The sequence below is a fragment of the Onthophagus taurus genome, chromosome 1 (genome assembly GCF_036711975.1).
Source record: "Onthophagus taurus isolate NC chromosome 1, IU_Otau_3.0, whole genome shotgun sequence".
Taxonomy (NCBI): Eukaryota; Metazoa; Arthropoda; class Insecta; order Coleoptera; family Scarabaeidae; genus Onthophagus; species Onthophagus taurus.
Window position 1 is genome coordinate 30,480,410 of NC_091966.1, and position 12,579 is coordinate 30,492,988.

The 12,579-nt window shown below is 29.1% G+C and overlaps 1 protein-coding gene across 1 annotated transcript in view; it reads left to right on the forward strand.

Moving 5' to 3' along the window:
- The first annotated feature begins 681 nt into the window (after window positions 1-681).
- Window positions 682-12,579, forward strand: part of LOC111429081 (Rad, Gem/Kir family member 3) — a 74,711-nt gene continuing 62,813 nt past the window's right edge. Inside the window, exon 1 of the mRNA XM_023064870.2 lies at window positions 682-1,244. Within this exon, the coding sequence (XP_022920638.1) occupies window positions 698-1,244 (547 nt within the window). The 5' untranslated portion in view covers window positions 682-697. The remainder of the gene's footprint in view (window positions 1,245-12,579) is intronic.

Here is a 12,579-nt window from a genome sequence, read left to right on the forward strand (position 1 = left end):
AGAAGTGATATAAACCACTTCTTACGACTAAAAAAATTTGAATCTCGGTAAAACAAAAATTTTATATTTTGAAACAATTTATACACTAAATTACTACACAGGTGTTTTAAAATTAGGATCCTAGAACGACGTTTCAATTAACCCTGTATACCGACTAAATGACCAAGGCTGGATATTGAACATGAAATTAGACATTTTTATCTAAAGTTTGCTGAAAAAATCATGAAAATTGAACGAAAAATAAAAAAGTTATCACATTTCAGACTTTACCAAATATTAGCATGTTGTGTTTTCTTTGCACCTGAGTGTACATGAAATTGTTGGAAGAACAAGGATTCATGTAAACAATGTATTTATGTATTTAAACTGAAATGATTCATATTCTGGGTAACATTAATGGCATGTTTTCTATGCTTTAATTACGTCTCTTAAATAAATTAAAAATAATTTATTGTCTTGTACTTGTATTTGGATTTGTTTTTTTTTAGATAATTTCTTTTATTAATCGATTAGATAATATAATATCAATACATTTTAATCAAAAATGAAAGAAATTCAAATTGTCTTTAAATACAATTTCAGTGCTACCGATGAGATGTATACGAGACGCTACTCTAAGCATCGTTGTCGTCGTTCTCTCCCTCGACGCCTCTCTCTAGACGAAACCGACGCTCAGCGTCGAGCGCCAGTCGTAACCATGACGGACGAGTATACGCACGTAACCCCTTGTCGAACTCCGCGCGGTACCAAGGGACGCTCGGCGTCGATTTGCGCGACTGGAGGATGTGGTGTTGCCGTTGGTGGTGGCAGCTCTTCAAGCATGGAAGCTTTACCACCCCTTAGCGGTGGTGGTACCCCTGAATCTTCAGGTGGGACACCAATAACTCAACGAAGAAGACGTCCTGCTGCACGTTCTCAAAGTGCAAGGATAACAGGAGGAAGGAGCGTGAGGAGGAAGGCCGCACTTGCTGCTGCTGCGGCCAACGGCACTGAGGTCAGAGGTCATTGTAACAGTGAACCGAAATTGGAACAAATCGACGGTGTTGATGCTTCTTCACCATCGAGTGTTCGTAGAAAAGGATCAACCAGAAGGGGTACTTCTGTTTATCACAGGAAGAGTACTGCGTTTCTAGACGTTCCTGACCAAAGAAATGCGGCGGTTAATCAGGGCCAAGGAATTGGAAATGACGAAGACGAGGATTCATATCGGTTGAGGTCATTCAGCTTTAATTCGAAAGGAAAAGGTAAGGATAGGCTGCGTTTATTTTTAGGAGAATCACCTGCAATTAAAAATATACGAGGTCTATTAAAAAGTGTTTAGTAAGAACAGACTAAAAAAAGTGTTAAGGATTTTAGTAAACACGGGACGTTTGCCAAAACTTCGGGCGTAACCTCGAGAATAATGACGATATAACAATTATTCCGGAAATTTCCGGAAGAAAATATTTACAATGGTGCCAAATATTCTAAGTACGAACAAATAGTTTTGTTAATATTCCTTCTATCTGTATTAAAATTTCATTTTAGTATCTATAAAATAAATTCATAAGGTATTATCTTAAATAAGGCATCTTCTTACATTTTTTTTGAACAAAAGAATACTTTTTTCATTACCGTTTTCCGCACAAAGCACACATTATGCTGAAGATGCCACAGAACGTCTTGTTCTATACTAAAGCAAACCAACTTCGTGAACTAAATCCACATCAGTAAACCGCTTATGTCTACACAACCTTGTATCCTCAAACACTCGATGTGCATTACTTATTTAGGCATCAATTGCAACAGAGTACCTTAGGTGAATATTGTAATAATAACCGAAAAATTAATTGTAAATTAAATTTATAAATGAACTTTAAAAATTGAGTGGCAATACAATTAGTAATTTAAGCTATACAGATGGAGTGGACAGTAAATTTAGCTCGAACACCTTCAGTGAGTACGTAATGCCTCAATCAAGTGTTTAATAATTATCTACTAATTACATTTGAAGCGTCTTTTGCTATTTATGAACTTTAACACAAGAAATTTAAAGTGTTAAGAATACTTTTCTTGTTGTTGTTTTTCTTTCTGTAAACTGATATTGAAAACTTATTTTTGAAAAGATTTACGGTTTGGAAACGACTTCAAAATCGAACGATGAAAAAATAACCCGGAAAAATTACGCTTTCAAACAAAGTGCAAAAGGCTTCGACTGTAAACTCGGCGAAGCGTTATACTTCATCCGTTCAGTCGTTTCGGATAGACCCTGTTATTTCTGTCCTTTACGATCATTTTGGTTTGTTGTTTTACAAAGGATCATCGAGTCAAACGTAATAACCTTTTAGTGTTACAAATTTAAACCAATAATTGTGACGCAGTTTATAATTCCTTTTTAACATACCACGTCTATAATGGTAATTGTGATTTTGAAGATGAAATCATTATAGAATTAGACTTTTACACAACGATTTTTCGATAATTAAATTTTTTAAACAAATTAAAATGTATACATAAAACCGATATATTTTAAAATTGAAATTGCAATTTATTTGTTACTAACTGACGTTGATATATTCATTGTTGATAGAATTTTCATACATTTTGTGGGTTTCTAGTGTGGTAAAATCAATAAAAGCTTGGGACATCCCGGAAATCTAGTTGAGTTAAACCAGTTTTAGGGACACTCCATGAATCTTTTATGAGGGTTTTGGATACGTAATACTAAACCCGCGATGGTTTGTTATCAATTCTGAGAGGTTTTCGTTACTTCCGGTTACTAAATTTCATTTAAACCGACCTACCCTAATTTATAATGAACCTCAATAACTTTTTTTTAAATAAAAAGACTTCATTTTAGACATTTCAATATTTTATAAATGTAAATTTTGCACGTAAAGTTTATAACCTCAAGGTTCATAATGCTATAATGTTCATTAGCGGTAACAGAGTTAACAGTTCACTTGAGTAACATTTCGAATGTATTTATAATGAGGCAAGTCTGGATGTCAACCCATGCGAAAACTTATTTCGTTTGATTTAAATTCAGCGTCAATTGTGATCAATTATGATTATTATTGTTCCTTGAGTGACATGGAAATTCTTTGTCAATGAAACGAAAGTTTGAAATAAAGATTAATCTAGTTATTTTCATACTTTGCTTTGCCAAATTTCATTTTAATCTTTACGTAATTGGATTTATTCTTCTCTTTAGTGTCTCCAAGAAAGTTTTTGTTACCGAAAGTGAATAATGCTTTTTCGGAGTCTTGGTACTATGTTTCAGAACTGTTTATGTATTTATCTTCGTCACATTTTCCTTTAATTTTTGCTTTCTCATCCCTCAAATTAATATCATTTTCAGCAAGTGGATATTTGCTTTTTTGAGTAGTTTCTTTCTTGTGAATATTATACTGGTCTACAGTGGTATTGTTGCCCTAGATATAAGATTGATTTTGGATATATTTATGCTCACAATTCATAAAATTATCAATGATTTTGTAAGATTTGTTTTCTTTTTTTTTTAATCTTTATTTCATTTTACATTACAAAAATCGGCAAACAAGAAACAAAATAACAGATATATTTATGTCAGTTTTATTTTGACAAATTAGGATACATCGAAGTAAATAGAGAAAATGTCGAAAACATATTTTATATTTCCATAAAACACCTTTTATGAGCTTTTCTTTTATAATTTTTTAGCGGACAATCTCTTTTTAAAGACCAGCAGTAATCTGCCATCATGTGACAATCCCATCGAACCTGATACCTTTCCTCCATAGCTTTTAGATCCTGGTGGAACCGCTCTCCCTGTTTCTCACTGTAATTTCCTAAATTATCCGGAAATTCATCCAGATGATTGCGGAGATAGTGTAACTTGATACTCATATTTGCTCCTAGAGTTTGAAAGTTTGTCAACATATTTTTTACAATTTCTTCATAATTTGGTGCTTTATGGTTACTTAGGAAATTTTCGACTACCAACACAAAACTTTTCCAAGCTTTACTTTCCGGAACAGTCATAACTTTAATATGTGTCTCTGTTTTCCATCAATTGCCGTATTTGAGGACCATCAAATATTCTACCTTTCAACTTTTCCATACTAAGCTTTGGAAATTTCCTTCCAAAATATTTATAACTGCATTCGCCAAATCCGCCTTTACACCTGCTTTTAAAATTGACCAAGAGTGTTCAATTGGGTTTAGCATTCGACTGTAAGGACTTAGCCTTACAAATTTATGATGAAGAAGTTTTTGTTCTTCAACACTTGTTCAATACCACAATGACAAGGAGCACTATCAATGACTAAAGCCACTGATAATTAGCTATCTTCAGCTCTCCTTAAGCATTGCCTAACAAATTTATAATAAATTAATCCCAATGCGGCTACTGGCAGCAATGAAAGTACAACGACTTCCCTTTTTTGAACGACCTTGACTTTGCGAGATAAAGAAATTAAAATTGGTTTCGTTTTAATGTAAACATGAGGCCATCAAGGTGTTGTCGAATACACTCCTTGTTTACATTAAGCTGAAATTCATTTCGTAATGTTTCTTGCAACTGCTTAAGTGTGATTTTAGAATTTTCTTCAACTTTAAGTACAAAGTGTGATGTGATGTTCATCTGTAATTTTTATTTTATGTTTTCCTTCTCTTGGGTTTTCTTCTTGATTTTTTACCCATTTCAACTGTTCTTTTTGCAACACAAAGAATTTCAGCTAAATTGTACCAGACACAAGTCTTATTGTAAATAGCATAAATTTGACGTTTTACGTTTGCTGCTTCCTTTTGTCTTAATATAAGGCATTTTGTAGATAGTTTGTTATCAGTGACAATTTGTAATTGATTAATGTTATTTTGAGTTTGATTAGTGCCAATTTGAACTTGAAATGGTATAGAACAAATTGAATGAAATAATATGTAACAAAATTAATTATTTACAATTTTTGAAAATTTAATTTAAATGTGATAAATTATAAATGAGGAGAGGTTGAAGAGAATTGTTAGTATTTTTTTTGGGATCTACTTTTGGATGATAATTTTTAAAACAAATTGAGTAATTACTGAAAACCCGGACTCACTGTTGAGTGCTTTAACAGAACTCTCGATAGAATGATATTTGATGTAAAGAGGTAGCAGAAATATTTTCTATAAGGATGTAGCGAATATGTTTCCCCGATCTGAAAATGACAAGCTTCCACTCGGATCAGCGTTAAATCTAAGCACTGGATTCGGTAAGATTAGCCTTTGAAGGAGGGTTTCCTCCAGTGACACAAAATCGTCTAACATTGCCTTCTATGCATATTAAATTAGAGATAAGGAAGCACTATACTATAAAAAATCGCACCAAATATGACATATAGCTTTAATACATTAGAAAAACGATTCCAAAACTGAGAAAAATCTGCATGGAATGAGATCATTTGGGAAATAACAAGTCGGCCAACTATCTTTTATACATTAAGCAACAAATGCTGTAGTTCAAGCGATCTACATGCAACATGAGCGTTAAATCATATTTTCTTTTCCCCCGTTTTGATTGGTTTCTTGAATATCTGGATGATTTAAGCAGGATAATTTTATCACAATATCTCGCACTGTGGACGAGAAAGAGCAGGGTTATTGAAATATAATGAACGATTTTAGCTTAAACATTTTTGCTGTTCTGACAATTTTACTTTTTACAAAAAAATATAAGTTATAATATAAAGTACTTTGATTCCATCCCGAAGCATAATAGCCGAGGATTATTCCAGGAAGAGCACCTTTCAACAATAGTGCAGTGAAGTTTCTTCTAGGAAATATAATAAAGGGAGGAACCTCTTCGCGATTCCTGGTACACATGTATAGAACTAGCTTTTATATGAGGAAACTTATCGTCTGCGCATGTATGGAAACGTTTAGACTCCTCTACATTTATTTTATTTATTTGTGCATTATATTGTTTATTAATTATTTTATTATTATATATAATAAAATAGTTATTAGTTTGAAAATTGTATAGTAAGAGTTTTTTGTATGTTTGAAACGTAAATGCAATTGAACTCTATAATTGTTGTAAAATTGGGTAATTATTCTTGTTATTCGACAAAATTGGGGATTTAGTTTTGCCAATATACGTATTGTTAGTATTATTTACAGGTATGGATAGCAAAAAGCCGCTCACATAAAAGGAGCTGACCTAATAAATACAATCTGTTGTGTGATTCTGATGACGGTAATGATTCTCATAAAAGTTTTAATGTCAGAAATGATTATTCATACTATGAACCTCTTGATAATAATTAATCTGAGACCGACAACGAACATTATATGGTAGAATCAAAATTAAACATTCAATCCAAAAGTGATGATGATCTCTATGGTATTTTCAATTTATGCTGCTATGATGGTAGACACTCTTGTACACTAGCCTTCGATATACAAGCTAATTTGATGTCATATCAATATTTGAAAATTTTTTTATTGTTTATACATTTCCTAATATACAAATGATAGAATCCAAATACATAAACTGTCCAGAAAGTACGCTCGTTCGATTTTCACAAATCAGTAACAACTGGTTCACTCATTCTTCGTTGAGTAATACATACGTACAAAATACAATATCAGCAAAGTGCTCCAAAATATCTTATATTAATGACGTAGTCCTATTCTTGAAAGGTACGTTCCAAAAATGTCATCAGGACATTCTAGTCTAATAGCTTTCAAAGTATAGATCCATCAATAACAAAGTTCAAAGGGCGTTTGTCTTTGAAGCAGTATATACAACTAAAAGTTATAAAGTTACTTTTGAAGTACGATTTTTAGGTATTTGACCATAAAACGCAGCTTATGTGCAGCAGTTAGGCCTCATCAGGCAAGTTATGTTAAATGAAGTCGCTCTCCAGTAGCTCTTCACGACAATTTATCGGTCATTTCATATTGCCTATTGCTTCAGAGATATTATATATTCTAGCTAGTAGCCATCTCAAATGGTATAATTATCAAACATCATGGATGAATAATGAGTCATCCAATGGAGTAGTAGACTTCTCAACATTATACAGTGAATAAAAATCCGTAGAATAGATCCATGTAACCTTAACTTGAATGTAAAAGCAATCAATTACAATTATCAATTATAATAGTATTATGGAAAGGAAATAACGCGTAAAACGTAAAAAGATTTCTAAATTAATAACGTGTACTGAAATATACTCAATTTATACTCGCTGAAAAGTGAGATTTCATTTGATTTATAAGACGTATTTTCTGTGTTCGCGTTGGTGTACTCTTAAATATAAAGGAAAGACAGAAGTATTTAATTATGTGTTGTAAATGTGTTATGACAATATTAAACGTGAATCAGTAAATATAAAATAATATAAAGTACAATCATAAAAGATTATATACGAGAATCTAAAATATAGATTGTAATGTTTTAATCATTTAAAATTGTCCCTAAGAAGAACGTGGATACACAAAATTGAATTAGTTGTTATCAAAGCTATTGATCGGTTTTTAAAACCGGGTTTTAAAAATTTTTCAACATCACATAGAATATAAGATTAATTTGTTACTGTTTGTTAAATAAAGCAAATAGTTACAATATCCAACTTTTAATGAAGTTTATTAAATACTCTACTTTTTCACTTTATTTAGAAAATGTTGTCTAATAAATCTAAATTTTTAAAAATAAAACCTACACAAACTTTTTAATTTACCAACCCCTAATTCACTATCTAATTTAGGAACTTCTATCTTTAATCTGTAACACTTGAAAGCTCTAATAACTCTAAACAACTTTATATCGAAAAGTTTTTGGCAACTCTAACAGTTTTTAAGTTGAACTGGTTAACAAACGTCTCCTCTGGTAATAAAACAACATGAACTAACCGTGTATTCACAACTCTAAAACAACAAAGGGATGTGGGGTTAAATAACTAAAACATGACAACACAAGAAAATAAAATAATAAACATTCTGTGTTTTTTTTTTCTAAAAATGTTAATTAAAAAGATGGGGAGAAATTGGAGAAGGAAAAATAACCTGTTTTTGAAGAGTTTCCGTAAATTAAAGAGATGGGCCCATAGAAATTTCTTATAGAGATAAATGGAGCATGAACGGAACGTCTTTACCCAACTCAATTTTTGCTCCAAGTAATATATTTATCTATGTATTTATGGACAATGTTATATCACCTTTTGGATTCAATTTGTTTTATATTCAGTAAATTAAATATAACCAAACGATTAAATCCACCTACCGTATAGTTTTGGAAAATTCTGTTTTTTTTAGCATTAAGTTATCCCAAAATAAAGTTTATATCAGTATTTATTATTTCTTTTTTACTTTATTGACTTTCAACAAAAAACAAAGATTTTCTTAGATTATGTTTGAAAATATCAAAATTAAAAAATATCGTATTTTTAGTTTTTGGAGTTAAGAAATGATTTCTATCGCAAATTAATGGTAAAAGGTGATAATATTTTGGTATATGATATAAAAATAGTAATGTTTACAATAAAAAATATGTAGAAAAAAATTGTTAAAGAAAATTCAGTTGTGTTAGGCTATTTTCGAGAACATCAAAATTAAAAAATATCGTATTAACTTTACCTTTTGGAGTTAAGAAATTATTTTTATCGCAAATTAAAGGTAAAAGATGATATTTTGGTATATGATATAAAAATAGTAATGTTTATAATAAAAAATATGGAGAAAAAAATTCTTAAAAAAAATTAAGTGTCTATTTTTGAAAACATCAAAATTAAAAAATGTCGTATTTACTTTAGCTTTTGGAGTTAAGAACCTATTTTTATCGCAAATTAAAGGTAAAAGGTGATATTTTGATATATGATATAAAAATAGTAATGTTTATAATAAAAAATATGTAGAAAAAAATTGTTAAAGAAAATTCTGTTGTGTTAGGCTATTTTCGAGAACATCAAAATTAAAAAATATCGTATTAACTTTAGCATTTGGATATAAGAAACTATTCTTATCGCAAATTAAAGGTAAAGGGTGATATTTTGGTATATAATATAAAAATAGTAATGTTTATAATAAAAAATATTTAGAAAAAATTCTTAAAAAAAAATTAAGTGTTTATTTTTGAAAACATAAAAATTAAAAAATGTCGTATTAATTTAACTTTTGGAGTTAAGAAACTATTTTTATCGCAAATTAAAGGTAAAAGATGATATTTTGGTATATGATATAAAAATAGTAATGTTTATAATAAAAAATATGGAAAAAAAATTCTTAAAAAAAATTAAGTGTCTATTTTTGAAAACATCAAAATTAAAAAATGTCGTATTTACTTTAGCTTTTGGAGTTAAGAAACTATTTTTATCGCAAATTAAAGGTAAAAGGTGATATTTTGATATATGATATAACAATAGTAATGTTTATAATAAAAAATATGTAGAAAAAAATTGTTAAAGAAAATTCTGTTGTGTTAGGCTATTTTCGAGAACATCAAAATTAAAAAATATCGTATTAACTTTAGCATTTGGAGATAAGAAACTATTTTTATCGCAAATTAAAGGTAAATGGTGATATTTTGGTATATAATATAAAAATAGTAATGTTTATAATAAAAAATATTTAGAAAAAATTCTTAAAAAAAAATTAAGTGTTTATTTTTGAAAACATCAAAATTAAAAAATGTCGTATTAATTTAACTTTTGGAGTTAAGAAACTATTTTTATCGCAAATTAAAGGTAAAAGGTGATATTTTGATATATGATATAAAAATAGTAATGTTTATAATAAAAAATATGTAGAAAAAAATTGTTAAAGAAAATTCAGTTGTGTTAGGCTATTTTCGAGAACATCAAAATTTAAAAAAATCGTATTAACTTTAGCATTTGGAGATAAGAAGCTATTTTTATCGCAAATTAAAGGTAAAAGGTGATATTTTGATATATGATATAAAAATAGTAATGTTTATAATAAAAAATATGTAGAAAAAAATTGTTAAAGAAAATTAAGTTGGGTTAAGTTACGGGGACGTGAAAATTAAGAAATATCCTATTGACTTTATTTTATGGAGTTAAGAATCGATTTTTATGGCAAATTAAAGATAAATGATGATATTTTAATATGTGATATAAAAATAATCGTGTTAATGATAAAAATTTATTGCAATTTCTTTAAAAAAATAAGGTCGGGTTGGATTATGTTTGAAAACATCAAAATTAAAAAATATCGATTTGACTTTGTTTATATTTTAGAGTGAGGAAACGATTTATACCGCAAATTGAAGGTAAAAAAATAAGAATTGCTGTGTTCACATTTTATTTCCCTATAACAAGTATAATAAACTCTTATTTATGCTTATCTTAAAAAGTGATCTTTTAGCTTTATTTAATCGCCGTATAAACCATGCGTTAACTCGTATTAATCTCAGCGATTTTTTAAATTATAACCTTTTTGTTTATAATAAACTAAAATATAAAGCTTTTAAGAAAATGTGTACCTATAATTTCATTAATTGAATCGTTTATTCGAAACATATATTATTTATAATGTCGTTGAATTTACAAATAAACCCTCAACAAGTTAAAGACTTTTAGTGAAAAATAAATTGAGAATATTACATTATTATTGAAAAGTTTGAAATCGACGTTAAAATTTAATCGGCTTGACTGACAGGAAAATACTTTTTTTAAAGAAACGGAACTTAAAAAGAAAAAGATCAATCTCGTTATTTTCTTATTTCATTTTTTAAGTTTATTTTTTTGGGTTTATCTTTATCTTTCTGTCGGGCTTTTATAAAAAAGTTCAAAGTAAAAAAAAAAGCTTCAACCTTCCTTTAATTTAAAATTAAAAAATAACTTTAAAAACTTTTAGGTTTTAAATGAAATGATTTCACCAGCTAAGAATTTTGACTCTTTACAAATTCCAGAACACATAATAAAGCATTGGAAAGTTTATTATTGCACCAGTCTAAAATGTATAAATTTATTCCAGGTTTATCTAGAAACGATAAATAAACGATAATAATTCAAAATTTTATAAGATTAATTTAAAGAAAGATCAAAACATAAAAAATATTTATATTATTTATATTTTTTTTTTTTGAAAATTGATAAATTAGGTAGAGGTTGTTCACTTTTCACACATACAAAAAAGTTCTTTTTTTCCTTGACACGCAATGAATGTATTGGTTGGCTCTCATCCACTGTTCTAAATTTACCTTGCCATTTAGGCTTACAAATGGTTTCCGAAGAAAGGTGCTATTGCAGAAAGAGAAATTAATGTTTCTGGATGTTTCTTATTCACGAATTTCTTGAAACTCTTTGTGAATCTTTCAAAAGAACCTCAATAAAAATAGATGTGATGGAAATAAAATGGTTTCATCAATTTTTGTTCTTCTTAGAAATTAAAAATAACCCTGAGTCATCTTTGTAAAAATTTTCTTTTTTAATAAAATTTAATATTTGCTTCGGTGAGTTTGTTTACCTTCGTGAGAGTTTGGAAAAATAAACTTGATGGAGAATTATTGAAAAAACAATCCGAAATAGATTTTTTGTGGTTCTATATAAAGTGGTTCATGGTTAAAATTACCTATAAAAACTTTATTTTCAATAATCTTTTCAGTTTCCAATTAAAGGTCCACTATACATTAGGGTAGGACGTGTTGAATTCAATTTAATAACCGGAAGTATACGGAAACCTTTTGGAATGGATAACAAACCGAAGTGGGTTTAATGTTAGGCATCCAAAACCCTCATAAAAGATTCATGGACTGTCTCTAAAACTAGTTCAACTCGAGTAGCTTTTGGGGATGTCTCCAGCGTAATTGATTTTACCTAAAAGGTCATAGAATGAACGAAAAATTAAATAAGAATTTCTAAAACCTATTATTATTTCAAAAAATAAGGTTTTAATTAAGGGAGTATTGTAATGTGAAAAATAATGTTTCACAACATTTTCAGTATCATCTGAGACGTCCAGAATAATTTCGTACATGACTCTTCTTATAAGTACATTCTATTTAATCTCAGATCACAACTTATAATTATGAAATCTTTGTTCTTGTAGTTTAGTAGAAATCCTCGCACACTATTACATAAATTGGCTGTAGTAGTTCCTTCACAACAATCTCAAAAAATGACATGGCCAAAACGTTTAACGACTTCCTCTAACTTGTCAAACATTTTAAATAGTGACACAACAAGGAACAAGTTCGTTTACTACAACAGTAACTAGAGAAACGGATCCCTCCACGTTGATGAACTTCCTCACGGAAATATTTAAACATTTCCTCCTATCATAATAAGTTCCGTAATATAGTGTAGTTCGATATATTGCTCAAAAAAAAGCATTTTGTTTAAAATTTTGTGTTTATCAAACAGGGAATTAAGAACACATTATTGCTACTATTTGAAGAATTCTTATCTGATTGTCGTACATCCATCAAACCCAAGACACCAGTTTGTTTCTGTCCAATCGAAAATTAGATTACTTAGATTGGATTAGGATTAGTCAAGGTTATTTAGTTAAAATCCTAAAATTTTTTCTTAGATGGTATACTTTTTGTCAACGTTCCGAATGCTGATAGACAACCTATGCATTAGAAAATAAACCTAACTAGCACCTCCTATTGTA